The sequence below is a fragment of the Phragmites australis genome, chromosome 15 (genome assembly GCF_958298935.1).
Source record: "Phragmites australis chromosome 15, lpPhrAust1.1, whole genome shotgun sequence".
NCBI lineage: Eukaryota > Viridiplantae > Streptophyta > Magnoliopsida > Poales > Poaceae > Phragmites > Phragmites australis.
Window position 1 is genome coordinate 5229134 of NC_084935.1, and position 22852 is coordinate 5251985.

At 45.1% G+C, this 22852-nt stretch overlaps 1 protein-coding gene and 1 non-coding gene across 2 annotated transcripts; one reads left to right on the forward strand and one right to left on the reverse strand.

Annotated features, from left to right (window-relative positions):
- Positions 1-5526: 5526 nt before the first annotated feature.
- Positions 5527-8183, reverse strand: LOC133893508 (protein SHORT-ROOT 1). Its single transcript, XM_062334535.1, has one exon. The coding sequence runs from the start codon at positions 7760-7762 to the stop codon at positions 6002-6004; it is 1761 nt and encodes a 586-aa protein (XP_062190519.1). The 5' UTR covers positions 7763-8183; the 3' UTR covers positions 5527-6001.
- Positions 8184-13988: 5805 nt separating this feature from the next.
- On the forward strand, positions 13989-14128 carry LOC133894221 (small nucleolar RNA Z247). Its single transcript, XR_009905030.1, has one exon. It is a non-coding gene; the product is annotated as a small nucleolar RNA Z247 (small nucleolar RNA).
- The last annotated feature ends 8724 nt before the right edge of the window (positions 14129-22852 follow it).

The window sequence follows — 22852 nt, forward strand, 5'->3', positions numbered from 1 at the left end:
CATGCATGATATCTGAATCCACGTGGCGTCTGCTGAGTACTACTAGTATATATATATGTGCCCACATGGTCACACGAGTTCGCATGCAGACAATGGCAAGATGAAGAAGCGCTATAACTACATTATCTCGAGCTCGTCGCTTAGAAGTTGCCAAAGAAGAATGATAAGTACATGCCCCATGCTTGTGATCGGCAGAGAACGTTACTCCCAATGAGCATGCATGCAGAGGGTGATTGTCTTCCTCACGCGCGCGCTCCGTGGAGCGGCTAGGGCACGCACAGCCTTCGACACAATGGAACGGTGAAAGGAAATAGACATACCTCCTCATGGACCTCGTAGGATTATACTAACACTAGTTGTGAAACTGTGGGGAAAGCTATACTATAGAAATATAGAATGTGCATGACATTACAGTTCCCAAAAAAAGGAATGTGCATGACCTGCACGCCAGTAGGCATGCACTGTTACAAACTTAGAATCAGCATAATATAGAGCAGGATAGATTCACACATGCACACAAGGCTAGAGTGGTTGCAAAGGGTTTAAGCAATGATATAGTATTAACTATGAGGGTTTAGCTCTATGGTTAAAGTTGCTACTGTCATATTAGTGCTTTTCATTGCAATGTCTTGATGATAGTCTCCATCAGCTATATATGCAGAACATGTTTCTTTATGTTTCTTTATGATATTCTAGAGGAGGCATATTAGTGCTTTCCATTGCAATGTCTTGATGATAGTCTCCATCAGCTATATATGCAGAACGTGTTCCTTTATGATATTTTAGAGGAGGATATGTTCATGAGATAACCACCAAGTTATAAAGATAAATATTTTCTACATATTGTTTGTAAGTTGGATAAATCTTTATATGGACTAAAGCAAGCTCCCAGGGCATGATGTTTGCGGTTGAGTGAAAAGTTGCAAGGTCTCGGTTTTCGTGCATATAAGACTGTCACTTCCCTGTTCTTTTATAATAAAGGCAATGTCATGATATCTTATTAATCTATGTTGACAATATAATTGTTATAAGCTCATCACAAGAAGCAACCGTTGCACTGCTTAGAGATCTTCAAGCTGAGTTTGCTCTTAAGGATCTAGGTGATTTACATTATTTTCTGAGAATTGAAGTCAAGAAGGTATGTGATGGTATTTTGCTGACCCATGAAAAATATGCTATGGATCTATTGAAACATGTAGAAATGATGAATTGCAAACCAGTAGCTACACCCATTTCTGTTATAGAGAAATTATCAGGTCGTGAAGGAGAACCATTAGGATATGAGGATATCACGAAATATAGAAGTATTGTCGGAGCTCTTCAATATTTAACAATGACACAACTAGATATTACGTTTCCGGTGAATACGATTTGTTAATATTTACATTCTCCTACTACTCAGCATTGGACAACGGTTAAAAGATTTCTGAGATATTTGAGACATACAATGGGTATCAGATTAAGAATCAATCAGTCATCTTCTATGTTGGTCAGTGCTTTTTCTATGCAGATTGGACTGGTTGTTCTGATAATAGAAGGTCTACTGGAGGTTTTGTTATATTTTTTGGGACAAATCTTATATCATGAAATGCACAAAAACAGGCAACATTTCCATGATCAAGTACAAAAGCTGAATATAAAGCATTGGCTAATGCAACAACTGAAATTATGTGGGTGCAGATGTTACTTGATGAGTTAATTGTTAAGTCTCGTCAAGAACTATAGTGTGATAATATTGGTGCAACTTATCTTTCTGCAAATTATGTGTTTCATGTAAGAACAAAACACATTGAAGTAGATTATCATTTTATCATAGAACAAATTGCTCAAAAATTGCTAGATATACAATTTGTTCCAACAGGAGATCAAGTAGTAGAAGGTTTTACCAAGGCACTGCCAGCTCGAAGTCTGGAAGAATTTAAACACAATCTTAACTTAGATAAATTATGATTGAGGAAGAATGTTAGAGATAAAGATGATGTTGTATCTTCGGAGAGTTGGAGTCTGAGAGAGTTTCGGTCTTGCATGTCTTAGAGATAAGTTCTAGAGATAAAGCCTGTATTCAAGCGTGACCGAAACTCTCACGTAGACGTATTTGTAATCTCCGGCTGTAATCTCTGCCGTTCTCGGCTCCATATAAACATGCAGCCTGCGACCTCCCTGGGAGCTGGTACAAACGCTTCGGTAGCTAGATTCTTCACAAGAGAAATTAGTATTAACTCCATGCCCTAAAAAAAGGCCTGTGCAAAGGGCCTGTTGCCAGTTGGGGCAGGGAAAGAGGGCGGTCGTGTCACTGACAGTCTCTCTATGCCCACACCTTCCCCACCCCCTAAAAAGGAGCTCCCACTACTTGTTCCTTCGCCTCGCTTCCCCTTTTGGTCCGAGACCACGACATGAGGGCCTGGCAGTCCACCTCGACACACCACCATGGAGCTAACCGGCCTGCCAGCTCATAGTCCTAGTCCTTTATTTTGCTAAAGCAATCCCTTTTTTGTCCCTCTATTATTGCTTGAGCCTTGAGCAGACTGCAAATGAATACTGTTAGCGATAAGTACCACAACTCTGCTAAGTTCAGGTGAAGTTGATGGAATGTAACTTTCGCCAGGAAGCATAGATATATCCACCATAGATCAACAGGAGAGTATTTTCAGTTCATTTTTAACACTTTAATCTTATAGGAAAAACTGCTCCTAGTTTGTGGAGCCATCTCTATAATTAGTTGTTGCTGAAAAGAGCTAGTAGCCACCAGCCACGCATGCCCTGCAGCGCAGAGACGTTCAGATCAAAGATCTCTGTATATATAGAAGAGTACTCTCTATTCGTGCTTGCTGAACTCTTTTGAATAAAGAGCAGCCATCGGCCATGAAGGAAGCCTTCGCATTTTTCTTCTCGGATAAAACCAAAGGCATGCACGCCCGACTATTGCAATTGACAAAGGCTGCAACGGGACCGCCGGTAGTATCATGATTTGCTCAGAATTGGATTGAAAGTTGGCGCAGCTCGTGGCCGGCCCGGTTTGACCCACATTCAAGAAAGCGAGAACTTTCTGATGTGTCAAGCTGACAGTGCCCTGCGCATATCTCTATGTCAGGGTCCCCATCCATCACACTCCCCGTCCGTTGAGTTATAAAAAAACTTGAACATGATTCGCAAAGACCTCGGACAGCTGATTAATCCGGTCTACACAAACGCCAAACATCCCTTCAATCATAAGGGCGCATGACTCCCTAGTTGTGCGTCTGAGCTGAACAAGAACATATATATATAAGTAGTAACGCAAATCGCACAATGGACAACACAATCGATGATCGTTGGTGGTTGTAGGCAACTTCTGCTCTATCTCGCTAGCATCTCGCAAACCTGGAGACACGCATATACCACACGTGCAGCTGCGGAGCGCACGTGTTTCCGGCGAACGGAGGCCGACGGCGCCGCGAGATGGGAGGAGGATGGAGACGAGCGCGTGGATCGGATCGGGTGAACGGCGTCGGCGTACGTAATGATTTCTCGGGAGAAACGGGTGGGAAAGGGGGTGTAGATCGTGGGGGCCGGGGCCCCCGTACGTGCGTAGGCGCAGTCCACTAGCCGGCCGGCCAGGCGATCGGTCCAAGCCCACCACCTTCTTTTGTTAGATTCCGCCAGCCCCCCCTCCACCAGATTCGCTTCCCCCCCCCCCCCCCCACCGCGCGCGAGACCCCAGCTGATAGCCAGTGCGCGAGCTGGCTCGCCCGGCGCCGCCTGCCCGCCCACGCGATAACGACCCTGCGGCCTCTCACCCATCATTCTTCCATGCCTCCGTCGCGGCTCGCCCGCACTACCGGCCGATTTTCCTAGCCGACTTGCTTGATACGAGTGTATGTGCTCCCATGCCCTGGCCGGCGTTCAGTTGTAAGCTACGACTGGCTTTAATTTGTCACGTACGCTGCACATGAAATCTCACTGCATGGTGAGTAGCTGGCATGCACCGCCGATTGGGTCGACGAAATTGGAGCTTTTCTTTTCGGCATGTGTTTGCTACGTTTTGTTTTAACCATTAATAACCTGACCGATTGTTCGTGAAAAAGACCACGACATAAAATCAGCGCAAATCGTGAACGGCAAGGAGATGTGGATGTCAAGAACTAAAGATTGAAATGTCGTGGCAATGGGACGGTTGCTTCTGCATGAAAAGGACAGGCCAGGGAAGGGTACAAAGTATGGTTTTTTCTAGAAACGGCGCCCCTGAGCTAATGATATCACCCCATCACCTAACCTCTAGCGGATTGGAGCATCCTCTCTCCACGCTTCTCCTTCTAACTTATCCTATTCATCAGCCTGTTATGAGTTTGATGATGCCATTATATATACTGACTGATGTCACTCCCCACTACGTTGCAAGTTCCTAACAACTCCAGATCTTTGTTTTATACATAGAATCAAAGTTGAGCTAAATAAGCCATTAAGTAATGGGGAGAGGTTAATCTGTCAACGACAGGCCGGTCGTTTCCAATTAGATTTCAAATGGTCCTAGCTTGCAATAGACACAACGAATTTGATCCGGCTGCTTGTAGTACTTAATGATATGGAAACCAAATTATAGCTGCTATAAATATGTGTGTGTGTCACACATAACTAAGGCCGTTTGTCACACTCAACTTCAAAACTATACTGGTCTATTTTTTCGATAACAGATAACTTAAGCTAGCTAGTATACAAGCCGCATATATAAACTCAGGCCTGTTTGGATGATGGGTATTTGGCTATAATTTCATTTAGAATATCCCAAACTTAACTATACATATACCTGATCTCGTGCAGATCATGTGAATGTCGACTTAATCATACTCTTGTGGATCAGGTAAAATGAATGACATAAACTTCCTTGACAAGACTAAAACGGCCTTGACATTTCTTTGACACGCATCCTAATTATCAGGCGCCTTTAAACGAAATCAATGTCTCATGCGACGAAGAATGGCAGTTGTCAATGGGGTTAGGGAGTGGGAGGCCTTCCTTGATTGCTAGGCTTAGAAGAGCTCCTGGGAAGGGAGATTGGTCTGGTGGAGGAGGCAGCCACAAGGGCGGAGCGGCAAGGCCGCTGCCGGCCAAGGGTGGTAAACCACTGCCGGGTGGGTAGATGCCGAGGTGAAGAGCTTCAAAATGAAGAGGTTAGCATGACAGCCAGGAGGCGATCGAGGGAGAGAATAGGGAGGACGAAAGTTGAAAAAGCAAAGTGCATCCGGGCTGAGAGATGTCGGATACAGATCCTACGAAAAAAAAGGGAAAAAGTAACTATAAGAGGGTAAATGGGTTAGTTAACCACAATGCACCGGAGAAAGTGTACTCAAGCTAGTATCTCACATGGTATAGGCTTAGTGCTCCAGGTTTAATTTCATGCTAGTACTAGTAACCAAAAGTAGTAGGCCGTGCAAGTATCTGTCCTAACATCTGATCCCATCAACAAGACAACGCGCAACAACTCAACAACCATGCAAGCATCAATCTTTGCACGAAGCTACCCAGCTATAGGCTATAGCAGACGCCGTATGACAAAACCATGCACGTAAAATCCTCCAAAAGGGAGAAATTAAGTTAACCTTACAAGAAGGAACATAGAGGGAAAAGAAGCAAGCAATGCTAATCAAAATCATCACGCCAAGAACTTGTGACGATCGATGATTTAAAATAGACGCAAGTCTAAAAACCTAAAACTATTACACCTCCTGATCCTCGATCACACTTCTCGCTGCAACCAATGTGTAGGTACGTACATGAACAATTCCTTTAGCTCCGATCCCTACGTTTACGCTGCTTCAAAACCCTACATGCGTGAGCCATGCATCAATTTTCAAGACGAGCAAGGAGATCAGAGCTAGCCATACACATGCACGTGCCTGCGATGATCCAATGCGTGGATGCATCAGCGTGGCTGGGCATGGCGCCCTTGCTTCTCCTTGGCTCCTGTGGTTCCACACGCACTCACCGATCTTGCATTTGCGTCGGTGAGTTGGATCGATCTCTGTCATGGCCTCCACGCGCTTGCCCACACGAGAGGCTGCTCCTTCCACGCGAGGAACACGCCTGCTCCAGGCGCCGCCGAGTCGTCTAACGCTGCCTCGCGCATCGACCAGCCCTCCCGGTACCGGCGCAGCAGTGACCGCACGTCGTCGGCAACGTCCTCGCTGAATGCCACCGGGGAGAACCCGGCCGACCGCATGCGGCGCGCCCATGACGCCGCCGTCTCCCGCCGCTCCATGGACTCTGACGCCGGGCACGATACCAAGTCGACAATGGCACGTCCTGCTCCCCTCTCTAGTGCCAGCCTCTCGTTGCTTGTCTTCGGGAAGCTCTCTTCAAGCGAATCCATGTAAGCCGAAAAGAACCGCAAGCCCTCACCGAACACCTTCAAGAATGCCGCCTCCGTTTCGCTGCCTTGATCGGATGTGTCGGGGTCCGAGGCCACCAGATCGGCCTCCTCCTCGACGACGGTGACGACCCGCGGATCGAGACGGCGGAGGGACGCGGCAAACGCGTCTCTCCGGCGGGCGCCGCCCGGCACGACGCCTCGCAGAGAGTTGACACAGTTGACGGCGAGCGCCGTGGTGGCGCCGCCGTCGCGTAGGTCGAGCGTGTCGAGATCGAGCTCCGCCAGGTCCCCAGCGTGGTGCACGGCGCGGAAGCTGAAGGGCACGCCCATCAGCCGCGCGAACTTCTCCATCCTCTGCCCAATCTCCCGCATCACGCGCTGCACGGCGGCCGTCGGTGCGGACGGCGCGGCGGACACCACGGTGGTGATCGAGAGGTGCGGCGTGTCGTCGGCGGACCGCGTGGCGAGCGCCTCGAGCAGCGTGGGCCACTGCGTGCAGAACGTGTTGCTCAGGTCGAGGATGTGGAACCTCTGCGGCTCCGACGACGCCGCGGCAGCCTCCAGGAATGACTCCAGGATGGCCCCGTTGGCTGCCACGTGCCCGAACGACGACCACGGGCTGAGCTCCTGGAACCGCAGCGCCGTGCGTCGCGTCGAGTCGAACGACGTGTTCCGGTCGGACGCCGCCGCGAGCGTGCGCAGCGTCCGCGGCCCGGACGCCGTGAGCCGCGCGAAGAGCCCCTGCAGGAAGTAGGACGCGAGCTTCTGCTCCACGTCGCCGTACGGCGACGCCAGCTCGTTGAGCATCCACATCAGCTGCTGCACGCGCTGGCTGTCGCGCGCGGCTACCGCTCGCGCGCACTCCAGCAACAGCTGGCTCGCCCACCTGCCCCCGCCTCCTCCCCCGACTGCCGCCGACGACGCCGCGCCCCCGCCGGACGACGACGCCGGGGACGAGAAGTCGAGGTTGAGGTCCGGCGGGAACGACAGGTCAGCCGCCTCGAACAGCGCGTGCGCCGCTCCCGCTGCGGTGGACGACGTGGACAGCGGGGGCGTCGGCGCCGTCGGCGTGGGCGTGGACGACGTCGGCGGCTGCACCGTCGCGCCGTGCGAGTGGAAGTGCTGCCTCGACGAGGACGAGGAGGAGAAGTCTTCATCCATGTAAAGGTGGTGGGCGTTGCCGCATTCTTCTTGGTACGGCTCCAGGTAGTACTGCTGCTGCTGCTGCTGGCCGTAGTAGTACTGCCCGCCGCCGCCGCCGCTGTTGCTGTGGTAGTAGTAGTTGTAGGAGGCGTTGGTCTGGTGCGACGACGACCTCGACCCGCTCGACGTGGTGCTCCTCGAGTTGTATGACGCCGACTGCTGCTGCTGCTGCTCTGAGGCTTGGAGGCTAACCAACCTAAACAACGTATCCATGTAAGCTGCTACGGCGAGGAGGCAACATAAGGAGTGTGCGTGCTCAAGGTCACCGTGGTAACAAGAACGGGGGTTTTAATGGCAGCGCAGTGAGAACCGAGAAGGATAGCTGTAGGAGTTAGGCTAGTCAGCTAGCTACTCTGCCACGCTATGTGAATTTGTGAGTAGTGGTGATCCAATTAATTCCATGTGTGGTTACGAGAACGAGAGCGATCTATTCTTTTGAGCGAGAAAAAGGGAGCCATGCGTGATGCGCTCTGCCGCTCTCTCGCTTTCTTTGTGCTGCGCTTGTGCCCCCTCAATCCCCCAGTTCCACTGCTTTTTTTTTGGCGAGATCGATGGAGCAATATGCTCTGCTTTGCTTCGCTTTTGGCCGGATTGGTGAGGAAGGAATGGGGGGTTGGAGTGGACGGGTTCTTTACTCGGGGTGGCTTTGTGGATGTGGGCGCCGTTTGCCTTTGCTTTGCTTTCGTTTTCTATCTGATCTTACAGCCCTGCTTGCATTTTTTTTTTTGGTTGGCTTTGCTAACGAACTGAAGATTGTTTACATTTGCAACAGTGTACAAGATTAGCGCAATTGTGACTCTACAAATATTGGTCAACTTTTACCATTTGTTGGTTAGTTGTGTTTTACCATTTGTTGGTTAGTTGTGTGTACAGCAAGAATAGAATATTGCAACTAATTAATGATTTTAAAGGTCTAAGTGTGTGCACCATACCGATGGTTTGTGGCCTATTTGTTACTGCTTATATTTTAATTTACTTATCATTTAGAATATCGATACAGTCTGTAATAAATATGTTTAACTATTATTTATGATAATTACCTCTTAGTAAATAAAAATTAGATGGTGTTAAAATATTTTTCATGATAAATTCACTACTATTATTTTTATATGCTAAATTCGAATAGTTTTGTGTATATTAGTGATCAAATTTTTTTTAAAGTTTGACTGCACGTATTTTAGTACGATATCTTTTTTAGAACAGAGGTAGTACATGAATTTTGAAGAAATAGCAATGCAAATGTTTAAGTGTTTGTCCAACATTTAGCTGACCGAAAATGTATTATTTTGTAGGTCCGGGAATGACGACTAGAGGGGGGTGAATAGACGCCTCACAATTTTTTTAAACTGATGGCTTTCTCCTATTTTGGTCATCTAACGCACCTCAAAACTAGAGCAGAAGTAAAAATCAAAGAGAAACAAGTTGCTATGAAAATTTTCAAAGAAGAACATATCTCTCATGGATGTACACGAACTCTAGATTCTACTGATACTTATTCTACAGGTCATCGCTACAAAAGATAGAAATTTGTAGGAAGAATATTTTGATCCAACAAAAATATCACTGGAAGAAGAGATTCTCCAAGTTGATACTTTAGAGGTAACAGAATTCAAGACTCACTTGTATACGTTTGTATATGAATTTTATGCCTATAGCAACAGAAAAAATAATTTCTCAAGATAAGAAAATTTTAGCTCATCAACCAAAACAAAAATCACAACAAAAAATTTCAGCTTATCAACCAAAACGCAAGGGAGCCAAAAGATGAAAACTAAAAGGAGATTAACACAAACATAGGAGGAAACACATACTTCAATTTTCAAAGGTCAACCCTCTTTTCGGCAAATAACAGTATATTTTCCTCATAAAAAAACTCTCATATATTATAAAGGCTAAACTCTTCTCTCTCATTTCCTGTAAAATCCTAGCATACAAACTCAAGTAGTTAGCTCAACCATCTCACATAGTTCTACCCCTCTATTTAAGGCTCAAGGAGGTAACTTATCCCTTAAGTTTCATTGTTCCTAAAATACACCTATCTTCCAATAGTCTTCTACCTACCACCGAGATATTTTGGTCTATTTTTTACTTCGTCCATCGAACGGTCGTGACTTCTTCATATCTTAGTTTCACCTCGACGCAACCTTCACGATGATACCACGTGCACTCCATCTATCCACCGTTTTGAGGCCAAACCACGAAACCGTTTTGCATGCTTCTCAAAATATGACTTACTGCCACTTGCTTAAACCTTAAGCAAGCATCTCGATATCGACGCATGTACTCTGTCTTATGATCTTTACCACCGATAAGTCTCTCCTGCTCTTGATCCCTCAAGCCGTCTTGTAACTTGCACCAACATTCTCTTTGTTTGACTTTGTCAACACACCGTCTCTATCCACCTTCACATACTTTGCTTAACTTCCACATGTATAGTTAGGATCACCCTCAACTCCGCTCGACCTCATCGATCGTTTGGCACCAAGCATCTCGCTTAGCCCCGATCATCCCGTCGTCGGTCACCAAGTTACATCCATCACATAAACAACATAGGACAAGCAAACATGCACTCCAACACCATTATAGATAGCCAAAATCAAAATCCTTAATTGAAAGTACAACATAAAAAATAGTGTACGCCGGATGATTCGACGTTCACACCTTTAAGAGCCGGACCACCCGACATGTGTTATGTTCTCAACCAAGTTGTATGCAACCTCTCTGGACAAATTAGTCCAGCATGCAAATCATCTCATCGCTGAACCATCCGACGTGCGTATATCCACCAGACAACTATTTTACATCCTCTTCGGAAAATTTAGTCCAACGTTCACTTCACACCAATGCTGGACCATCCGACATGTACATCTTTACCAGACCAGCTTTGCAACCTCTCTGCAAAAAATAGTCTAGCGTGTACTGTTGCCTATCATCGGACCATCTGGTGTGTACTTTAACTTTTGCTTCTGAGTTGAAATACTCTGGTGTGAAGTCTTCCTGAGTGCCGGATCATCCGACGTGTATAAATTGCCCAGCGTTGGACCATTTGACGTATGCAATTTTCCTAGACTCAGAGACAAAACCACCAAATCCAATTTTTTTAACTTTGGTTAGTCATGATCATAATTGCAACACATATACATACTTATGCAATCCTACAAATTAACAAACCAAAATAACTAACTTATCAATCACTTATCATATATAAACTAAGACACATTTCAACATATTTTATCATATTTTTTGGTCAATTTCCTTATGCTAGTAGGGTCAGTCGGCAAGCATCTCTGGTTACCCTACCACCTCCACCTCACCCCTCCTCCACACCCTCCCTACATACAAGCTTTCTTCCCCATCTATAGCGGCTCTCCACACCGTATTTGTCGTGCTTGTTACCTCTATCGATCGTCAAACTGATCGTCGTCTTGCTCTCACCTACCAGTGCCACCTAGCCACTACTCTCCTTCGATCAAATCGAGATCATATGATTTTAGAGGAATGGAAGTCACAGTGACTTTAAAATATTTTGAGTTGTTTGATCTTCAATGGATGGATAAAATTTGATGCTACTGTACTCTCACCAATAATAGAACTGATATAGTACTTCTATGAATAGTTAAACCCATCATTGTGTGAACAGTGACACTGCAAATTTACTATATTGTGCTCCTGTGTTACTGTTTGCATCTAATTTTATAGGTGAAGTCAGATGACCCGATCCTCTTCAATCCACAGATGGTACGTAGTGCCACCGTAGCCACCGCCCACCACCGTTCCTTCACCTCCTCTCCTTCGAAGTTTTCGAGATCTGATAAACCTCAATGGCAACCTAAGCTCGAACCAGGTTGCGAGCGTGGGCGAACCCATATTGAAGGTGGAGGATGTATAGAACACAGATAATTTTATATTTTTCAGTGATATAAACATATTTAATCTAACAAATAAGATATTCAGATCTCTAACCTAACAAATGAGATATCCAAATTTTTTTTCCTAAATTCGCCATTGGTTGTGGGTGGTTATGGTGAATGACGTTGTCCAAGAGGAGCACGATAGCACTGCAGGAGCACGGATCTGCACATTGATCCAAAGGCGATGTAATGGATCACGATTTTGCTAAGTTACAGGAACTTAGTTTAGCAAATCGTATGTTTGCTAAGTTGACAAACAACCAATATCTCAAAGATAGCATCACTATTTCACTATGCATTTGGCCGTCGCAGATTCAGGATAATAATATCAGGGTACGGATGAAGGTGCTACCATTGGCTACCATTGGCTAGGCAGCGCGCGCCTGAAATGACCGTTCGAGAATGACGCAACACAGCCTTGGAGGTTTTGGCAGACAGGTGATAAATATTCCCTCTCCCTCTCGAATCGCATGCGTCGCCTTCAGGACGCGAAGGAAATTATGCCTTCTCCTGCTCATCCTCCACGCAGACGCTGCTGTGCCGGTCGATGAGTGCGCACAAGCACGAGGCACCAGCGAATGGCAAATAAAGAAAGAAGAGGCAAAAGCGACGGCCTGGAGCACAGCGTGCATGCGGCGGCCATCATCATCATGATCAGCGTCAAAGGCCAGCCCGGCCATATGCACGCATCTTTTCGATCTTCTTTTGAGATTTTGGAGAAGGTTTATTGATTCATAGTGGTATAATTGTAAACGAGCTAGCAGTGCACATGGAATTCTTTAGGATTAATTTTCCCAAAAAATATTTAGGAATCCTTTTGGAATTCTTTAGGCTTGTCTGCATCGCTGAGCACGCACGTACGCTCGTAGTGCGCCCGCGCTCGCGCTGCCGGCCGGCGCTCGATCGCTAGCTTTGCTTTGCTTGCTCATTAGCCGCTCGGCTGCTAAAAGATACGTAGTATATGTTTGCTGTCTCGTTTGCCTGGCGCTGCCCACAGGCCACAGCTGCTCCTACTGCAGCTGTTGCTACTGCTGCTCCCCCGGCCCCCTATCATTATCTCCCATCTGTTTACCTAATTTTCATCAGCTTGTGCAGTGATGGGCGGCTGGGTGTGGCCATGGAAGTGCAGGGCTGGTTGGTTAGGTAGGTCAGGTTTGAGGAGGGCGTGCGCAGACTGAGATGTGGTCATGTGGAGTGAGTGAGTCTGCCAAGCGATCAGGCTGGGCACTGTTGACTGTGCGGTGTATTGTAGCCAGGCAGCGCGTCATGATCGTTTCCTTTGATGACGGTTTTGAAAGGGAGAGTCGATGATCGATTCACCTTGCTGGTTAGTTTCGTTTCCCTGAACTTTCCTAAGGAGCAGCGAGGCGTAAATTTCCTGAAGAGACTTTGACGACACTGCCAGAGATAAAAACACGAATCATGCAAACGATAGAATCTTAGGTTCGGTTGAGTCGGTTTGAACCGTTTTGGACTTTATCTCCAAGTTGTATTCTCTGTCATATTCTTAACCCATATAAATATGCAATATATGGCCTCTTATAGGTTGACATGATTTTATACGCTAGCTACAATTCTATCATGTTATCAGAGCCTCTCCTATAAAATTCACGTTGAGTTCATTTGTTATTTCATCGACTCCGTCTGTTGTGTTGCGCTTGGTTGCATCTGCTCCTGCGGCGCTTGTTTACACAATGTTCATCTGCATCCGCCCTTTTCGGTGCTTGCTTGCATCTGGTTTAGCGGCGCTCGACCTTATCCGCCCCTTGTGCGTGTCAACAACTGGTTCAGCGACACGCGTGTTCGCATTTGTCTCTGCGGCTCCCAGATTACATCGGTGGCTTGTTTGCATCTGGTTCGGCGGCGCGCGCGTGCTTACGCTCATTCCTGTGGTGCACAAATTTGCATCTACTACTATGCATTTTCCCATCACGCGTGACATATCGTCGGCGGTGCCTAAACGTCTTCTGATGCCCTGATGCCGCCCTCATCTCCAACAAAGCCATGTCGACGACGAGGTCTGCTTCGACTACTGTCATGCCTAGCTCTGCTGGTGTTGCAGGCGGTCCGATCCTAACCTCGGGACTAGGTCATCCGATCACCGAGAAATTGAACAAAAGTAACTATCAGTTGTGGAAGGCTCAAGTATTTCCTGCAATCTGTGGCACACTTCTAGAAGGATATCTTGATGACACCGAGCCAGCTCCGCCCGAGGAGATTGAAGCCACCGTTGGAGATCAATCGGCTATGGTGCTTAACCCAGCCTATGCGCATTGGATAGCTCGAGATCAACAAGTTTTTTGCTATCCTTTGTCATCTCTCTCTCGATAAGTTCTCATGCAAGTCGTTGCAATGAGGACTGCCAGACAAGCTTGGAAAGCAATCAAAGACATATTTTTGTCTCAGACGCGTGCGAGGTTAGACAACACCCACATAGCACTGGCTACTATGCAGAAGGGCAACATGTCTATTGCCAAATACGTCGGGAAGATGAGGACGCTAGTTGATGAGATGACATCCATTGGCAAACCATCAAATGATGAGGAGATGGTTTCATATATTTTTACCTGACTCGACATGGAGTTTAATTCAATCGCCTTAGCTATTGTTGCAAGAGTGGAGCCTGTCATGGTAACTGAGCTATATGCGCAAGTATTAAGCTTTGAGATTCAGATGAATTTGCTACAAGGAAGCTTGCAGTCCCGATTGTTAGCTAATGTTGCCTCACGGGGTGGTCGTGTCAATCCCAATTTTAGAGGCCACGACAGGCATAGACGCGGTCAAGATCGTGGTCAAGGGAACTATTCAAATCCATCTCCGTGTAACAACAACAGCTCCCGTCGACCTAAGTGTCAACTATGTAACAAGAACGAGCATGCATCGGTAAATTGTTGGATCCAGACTTCGTTCCAAATGAGAGAAGTGTTGTGGTAGCCACTAATTCATATGGAGTGGATACAAACTGGTACACAGATATCTGTGCCACATATCATATTACTAGTGAACTTGATAAGTTGACTATTTATGATAAGTACACTGGCAAAGACTAGATAAAGACTGCGAGTGATACTGATAAAGACCAAGATATGAAGATAAAACTTTACCTCATCATATTTGCAAATTGGATAGAGCTCTACCACTACTACAGAACCGGTCATAAATAGTGGTTCATCGCTGCCGGTTATGCAAAAACCAATAGTGAAAATGTATCACTGTCGGTTCTTAATCTCTCATATCTGAACTATGATGGAACCGCTAAGAACCGGCACTGATAGTCGATATCTATGCCGGTTTGTATTACAAACCATCAGTGCCGACACTAATACCAACCATCAGTGCCAGTTGTAGTCCAAACTAGCAGTAAAGCGTAGCCTAGACATGAAATTTCCATTCAATGGAATTTTTGCTCTCTCGCGATGTCCGATCGGCTCGGTCTTATCTCTTCGCGCTAGTCCACTCTCTCTGTCTCTGTCTCTACCTTATCTCCTCGCGCTCGTTCACTCTCTCCTATCCGTTGCCCACATCCTCATTCTTCACCCCCGCCTTCTCCGCTGGTCGGGTCCACCCGTCAAGCGTGGTGGGCTCCTCGGAGCTGGCCCGAGCCACTACCACGCCCGCTGACTCGCCACCACAACAAAAGATGAGGTACAACAGGGAGGACCTCATCATGTATCTATCTATCTTTGTGATGTTGGACTTGAGAACTTTATGTAATGAGTGTCATGTGGTGTGCTAGAGCTTGGTTAAATTCTTGTAAGAAATTAAGTTTGTTTTATGATTAGTGTGAGACTTGTGTGATGCAATGTTTTTGTGTTCCGTGCAGTGTAAATCGAAAGTTTCAATTTGTTCCGAAAGTTCCAGTTTTTTTGGAAGTTCCGAAGTGGACAGAACAATTCTTTATTTTTTCTTGAGCGAAATACATGTCATATGCATCACATTTTCATTTGTTCACTCTCACACTTATTGCACCCCACGGATGCTAAGATCTAGGGAGGTTCTCACAAAACTTTCTTTAAGTATGTGCATTTGATTTCGAAATCAAATTTTATCCAATGCACTTATTTAGGGGGAGCTCACTATATATCTTAGGATTCAAAACCTTTATTTATAAAATCATTTGTAAGCTTTAATCGTGTTGTCATCAATCACTAAAAATGGGAAGATTGAAAGTGCATGTAGGCCTCCTATGTGAGTTTTAGATGATTAATGACAAACGATTAAGGGACTAATGTATTCAATGAGTTTATGAGTGGGTGATAGTCCCATGGAAGAATACTTGGATTATTAATGGCCAAGAAGCAAATGACTAATGTGGGTATATGAACAAAGGATAATCCCATCTAGAGAATACTTGAGTGATTGATGGCAAACAAAATCAAGGGACAAATGAGTTCAAGGAACATATAAAGAATTGATAGTCTCGTTGGATGTTTGTGAAGACAATTGATGACATAGAAGAATATGGAATAGAATTATCAAATTATTGATTAAAATGACAAAGTGAAGATATTGAAGATGTCAGATACAAAGTGGCTTTCTATGATAAGATGATGAAGAGCAAGCAATACTCGGCTGCGATAGACTATCCGGTGGTGAAGGGCAAGCAAAGAGCTTGGCGCCGAAGGACTAATACGATGGTGAAGGGTGAATGAAGGCTTTGCGCCAATGGACCATGCAAGGCCATGAGAAACTATGGATGATTCACATCAATCACATGAAGAATCAAGAAGACATGAAGTGAAGATTATATGAAAGTTGGCAAGCCTTAAGGTTTGAAAGAGAGAAGCGAGACTTGAAGATATTCACATGCTCAAATTGGTTCAAACTAGTTTTATATTTGAATTTTAGTATAGGTATGCCGTACTATTAAGAATGATAAAACATAGAACAATTTGACGTGTCTCGGTGCTCAAGAGTATTTAACAAACCCAAAAGTGAGAGACACAAAACACCCATGAACACCGGGTAGTGCTAACTGTCTGAGTAGGACCGAAAGTTTCAGATTTATTCTGATTTGGGGTTCTCTGTCGTGGTTTGAAGTTTCAATCCAGAAGTTCCAGACTGGTCTGAAAGTTTCAAATTTTGTGTGGTCCGTTCGGAGGTTCTGAACCTTGATCCAGATAGGGGTCCTCGGGTGGGTCTAACTCGAGTAATCTGAAAGTTCGGGATAAATTCAAAAGTTCTGGATTGTAATAACTGTTGGCTCTAACGACCAGTTTTTGGGGTTGACTATATGTACCCCTCACCCCTCCTTTAAGAGGTGCTGGTGCTGAAGCTAGTGCTCCCCACGAATATACTCAAAGCCAAAGCCATTTGAGCTTTCCACTCTCTAATTTAGTGTGAGATTTGAGAAGAAAAATGAGTTAGATTGAGAGATTGAAAAATTGGATGCAAGTGAGCTTAACTCCATTCTCGAGCACTCGAGTTCTTCGCCAAGAAGTTCCTCGAGGTGTTTGTTACTCTTGAGGATTCAATCCCCTAGGAGGCTAGGAATCACTGATGAGCACCCAAGTTTGTGGTGTGCTACTGAAAGTTTGTGAAGGTATCGATTTTGCCTCCGCAAGGGAAGAAATCAAGTAGTGAAGGCCAAGGTCGATCTTAGTGGTTCCTTGGTGAGGATTTGGGTTTGAAAAAGACCCGACTCCTTTGGGAGATCTTCAACGGAGATGTAGGAATCTCAAATGGAGATTTCTGAACTTTGAGAAACAAATCACGTGTCTGCTCTCTTGGTTTGATTGTTCTTGAGTTCTTGCTTACTATTTGTGCTTATTTGCTCAATCTACTTACTCATGTGAAATTGACTATAGTTGCTTCGTGGATTTTCTTGGAATAATTATTTATAACACACGACTTTATTTGGTTTGAGCTAGAACTCATTAGGCGTAGTTTAATTTCATTTTCAAGCTCTGCGACTGGAATATCCGAGTTAAGCCCGGAACTTCCGGATAAGGCCGAAAGTTACAGATTGAACCTGAAGATTCTGGATTCTATTTGATCTGCTGCGAAGTTTTAATTTTTCAGAAATGCCTATTCACCCCCCCCCCCTCTAGGCGACATCTCGATCCCTTCAGTTATCTTGTTGTGTAGGTGTTCGCCACTGTCTTGCGTGCCATCCGATGCACGATGTCGGCTTCCTCTACGATGCCAGCGGTGCCTGGCGTCAGTAGTGATGAGAGCGGCGACGGGAGTAGCATCTGATTGAGTCGGCTCATTTTATTTTTTTGCTTCCCAGAACACATCACTGCTGGTTCTAACTCGGCAATGATAGGTACCGATCATCAATGTCGAGTAAGGACCGTTGGTTCCAAAACCGGTAGTGATAGGGTTTTAGAACTGACAGTGATCACCCTTTTATGGTAGTGTACATGGTTTGAAATAGGCTCCTAGAGCTTGGTATTCTCGTCTCGATGTGAAGTTACAATCGCTTGGGTTCAGTCCGTCTGAAGCTGACACATCATTTTTCTATAACAAAGGCAATATCGCAATATTTGTCTTATATATGTTGATGATATAATTGTTGCAAGTTTTCTCAGGAAGCAATAACAGCGTTCTTCGAGATCTCAATACTGAGTTTGCACTAAAAGATCTAGGTGATCTACATTATTTCTTGGGAACTGAAGTGAAGAAGGTATGTACAGGTATCCTATTGACCGAAGAAAAATATACTGTGAATGTATTGAAACTTGTCGGGATGATGAACTGCAAGCCAGTAGCTACACCTCTTTCTACTTCAGAAAAGCTGCCAGCTCATATTGTAGAACCCTTGGGACCTAAGGATGCAACACGATATAGGAGTATTGTTGGAGCTTTGCAATATTTGACATTGACGCATCCTAACATTGCTTTTTTCTGTTAATAAGGTTTGTTAGTATCTTCATGCTATTCCTACTTAATACTGGACAACAGTCAAAAGAATTCTATGATATTTGAGGTATACGCTAGGAACATGTTTACGAATTAATCAGTCAGCCTCTATATTGGTTAGTGCATTTTCTGATACTGATTGAGCCAAATGCTTGAACGATAGAATGTCTACTGAAGGTTTTGTTATGTTTCTTGGCACTAATTTTATATCATGGAGTGCAAGAAAATAAGCCATTGTATCTAGATCTAGCACAGAAGCTGAGTACAAGTCATTGGCTAATGCAACAGCTGAAGTGATGTGGTGCATACTTTACTAGATGAATTAGGGGTTAATTGTTCCAATGCAGCTCGCTTGCGGTGTGACAATATAGGAGCTATATATCTTTTCAGCTAATGTTGTTTTTCATGCTCTAACAAAGCATATTAAATTATACTATCATTTTGTGAGAGGACGAGTTGCTTAAAAACTGTTGGATATTCAATTTGTGTCTACAGGGGATCCAATTGCATATGGCTTCATTAAACCTTTGGCAGTATGGAACTTAGAAGCATTTAGACACAATCTTAACTTAGACAAATTACGATAGTGTTAGAGATAAAATTTGAATCATGTAAACGATAGAGTCTAGGTTCGGTTGAGTTGGTTTGAACCGTTTCGGACTCCATCTCCGAGTTGTATTCTCTATCATGTTTTTGGTCCATATAAATATGCAATATGTGGCCTCTCAGGAGGTTTGTCACGCTTTCATACGCTATCTACAATTCTATCATACACAACTTCGCTGCATGCAGGAGTGCGAGAGTGATCAGACCTGACCATTTGGCACGTTCTTGCAAGAAATAACTCCAAATCAGTCTCCCCCTTTCTCTCTCTCACGTTCATCCTAGGGTTTTTGTTGAACGGTAAAACTTGCCCTGCCTATCATAGGCCATAGCTTTGATCATTGAGGAACTGTTATTTCAGTGATCAGGGTTGATGGCTTCACTCCCATATGTACAGCGTGAGCAGGACCGCGCAGAAGATAGTGAAACAGCTCGATACTTGCACGCTGGCTAAGATCAAAATATGTTCGAACATAAGCAGATTTTGTGTCCATGTTGAACACATCCTGAGCTAAAAACCTTTCACGTCTACCAGTCTGCAGTCCGTGTCTGCCTGTCTGCCCTAGCACGTACAATCATACAGAGAGGTCGTATCATACAGAAACTACAACGCATGATCGCCCCTGTCTTCTTTTCTATTTTGGGATGCGCAAGGTTCTGATCGTTGCATAGCAAATGGCCTTTCGTATAGCTCCGCAAGAAAAGCAACAGTAAACTGTATCCATACTGCAAGTGTACCTGTCTCTGTATGTCTTCAGCTCATGATCATGGAGTCGACATGGGGCAGTGTACTGTCTCGTAGATGAAGCTGCAAAAGCGACAAACTTCTCATACTCTGTGCTCTTCCGTAGCGTGCACACCCATATCATGGACTATGCCGTGTGAATGGATTTAGCCTGAATTTATATGGTTTGCATTGCACCCGGTATGGCATAAAAATCCTACTGCACATGCATGCCATGTATTTTCAGTGTATCCTGATGCTCAGCGGACAGAATTTTCAGCTCAATAATTATCCGCGTGCCCCGGGTAGCTTCCATGTCCAGTTTGGATTGGGAGAAAAATCTCCATGCCAACAAACAAGATTGAGAAAAAATCCTAGCAAGATCAAGAGGAGGACGGAAAAGGTCAGCAATTATTCCAGTGTTGCGACTGTTTCAGCAACAATGCGTTCCCTTATCTGAATCCTCTGTTCTCCCCCGTGTAATCCACACTCGTGCTCGTCCTACTGCACCTGAATACCTGATCAAGGAGTACAACGCAACGCCAATCACCAAGCTAGCAAAGTTCAGAACATGGCCACTAGCTAGCGTAACAGCATTTTTGGAACAAAATGCGTCACCTTTGGAGAAGACTAGCCCAGCTTTGCGACCTAATCATGGCGAGAATCTCACAAAGTGGACCCGTCAGGGCGTCCAGAAACTTTTCTGAATGCAGCCCGCGCAGTAGCTTTGGCCGCCATGGCCATGCACGCCGGGAGCTTTTATTTTGAATCAACCCAAGGCGACCGAGGCCAACCCAAAGTACGGCGACACCATCATCATCGCGCGCTTGTCCCGGCGCCCAAAGCAATCACGCCTGCCCATATACTAATAACACTGCAGCTCGGCCGCGCGTCTTTTCCCCCTGTTGTCTTCTCCCACGTTCTCCGATGTTCAACGACATCATCTATCCCCTTTTCCTCAAGCCGGCCGGAGACCCGCGGCAGTGCGGGCAAAAGAACCGCACGGTTCACTAGTGCACCATCACCGTAGTTGGTTGCCTACATACGGCTCAATCTAACCTTAGGATGTAGACAGCGGGTCTTTGTTTGTTTGTATACCACTCGGAGTTAGGATGGATCTAGCCTAAAAGTTGAGCAAGGGCAAACAAATAACTGTGACTTTATAACTTCATGGAAAAAAACACTAAATTCACTAAAGTTCACTGAAAAACAAGAATATGTGCAGGCATGTGTCCTGACTGACTACATGCTGGGTCCGCCCATGCTTGATCCTGGCTCTTAGAATGCAAATACATACACTCCGTCTAGTTCTATAGATACGTAAAATTTGGATATTTCTACAGAGTCAGTCTTGCTGGATGCAGCCTAGTGCCTAGCTAATAATACTATTAGTATGTGATTAGTGTGTATTAAGTGATATTAATGTATTTCAAAGAATATTAATGTTTAATAAGATAAGCTAAGGACAATAATAACATAGTGACATAAAATAAATATCACGGTAACACTTGTTTATATATTTTCATCTCATGCAATATGTCTTCGTACGAGCTAACAAACACAACCTCTTCTCAGTTAGGTTGGACAGATACAGACAATCAAACAAATTGCTATCGCATGCACTCGACCTATTACATACCCTCAGTTTAACTGAGATGAGGCTGACTCAGATATACAAGCTAGGCTCAAACATGGGAGCAATCAAACGCATCTAGGGTTGGTGTACGCTGCTAAGCGAAAAATGCTTCTCCTTTCCAACTTTTGTGAACAGAATTACGGTGTAATCAGCAGTGTAGATTGGTTGGGAAAAGATGATCCCAGTTGTCTTTGCGAAATGGGAAGGTATCCACTCGATTTTCTGCTGCCAATCTTCTCCGTCGTGCCATGGTCCAAGATCAAGGAGACGGGCCATGTCAAGCTAGGCACACACGTAGTGAGTGAGATCCAGCTCAAAGCTGCAGGCATGCTGCTACAACGCCCTGACCTGACCATGCCCCCCTCTCCAACCACCCCTGCCTCCCATGATGCGATCCATGGGATCACGGCAATTGGTTGCTTTGCCGAGCTTCTCTCGTCCCATCGGTCGATCATGCCCTGCTCTGCCCCTATTATTCTGTGGGGTGTCACAGTTGCAGAGCTCATCGCATTGGCCATTCCTCTTGTCGGAACCGGCGTCATAGCTAGCTATGTTGGACCGGCATATCCACCGCTGTTCCGTTCAAAAGGACCGAAATCAAGGCCTCGCTTGGAACGCGTGATTTTCCAGATTTCCACTGAAAATCGGAGTGTCTCCTATGATTTTTTTTTTTTTTTTTTTTTTTGTAAAGTTCATGTGTTCCAAACATGTGATCGATAAGGTAGTAGAGCTTTGGGTCGACGATACATGCCTCATACGAGGACAGGGAAGAACACAGATTCGGATATCAAGAAAGTGTCATGCTTAGTATGGTTTGTGATAAGGTAGGACAGACAATCTATGTGCTTGCTTTTTTTAAGATAATGAAATCCATGTGCTTGCTATTTGCAACTGAAATCTCGTCCCCACTGGATGTCACATGCATGAAGACCCCATCACCAACCCAAACAAAATAATGAGAGAGCAGAAAGGAAAATATTGGATTCAGCTGCTTTTCAATATATTTATTCATTGCCATCCCAAATGCAGGATGAGTTTTATATGCATCACAATTGTAGGCAGACAAGATCCGAGAACAGTGAACTAGAAAGAGAAAGAAGAGGTGCAAAAGGAACAGTACATGTTTTGTTCCGTTCGCAGCAGTATACTCCATTTTGTCTATGGATAACAAAACAAGATTACCAGTGACTAATCCATATATTCGCAGGCTCGCAGCCATGCTTGTTGCTTGAGACATTGATGTGGAGAATACCCCTACAACCTACACTGTGCTGAAATTTGAGCAGCAGGCACTAGTCCATCCGACAACAGGGTTCAGTCCGTGAGGAAGGGTGCTCCACTTTCAGTGTGCTGTCTATAAGCTGCAGTGGCGGAGCGTGAAGCAAATTTAAGGGGGGCTAACTTCACAAAAATGTAAAAGTGACTAACGAAGTGACGATTGACAGTAAAAATGACATTATATATATGGCTCATTGGTCACATTTCATCAAATACAAGCCATGGAGAATATAGACTACTAGAATGGCCATTTCAATATACAAGTAAGCCATATGGATTAACACTAG

Bases quoted from the DNA above. Each gene is read 5' to 3' on its own strand.
- LOC133893508 (XM_062334535.1), bottom strand. From the start codon at position 7,762: ATGGATACGTTGTTTAGGTTGGTTAGCCTCCAAGCCTCAGAGCAGCAG.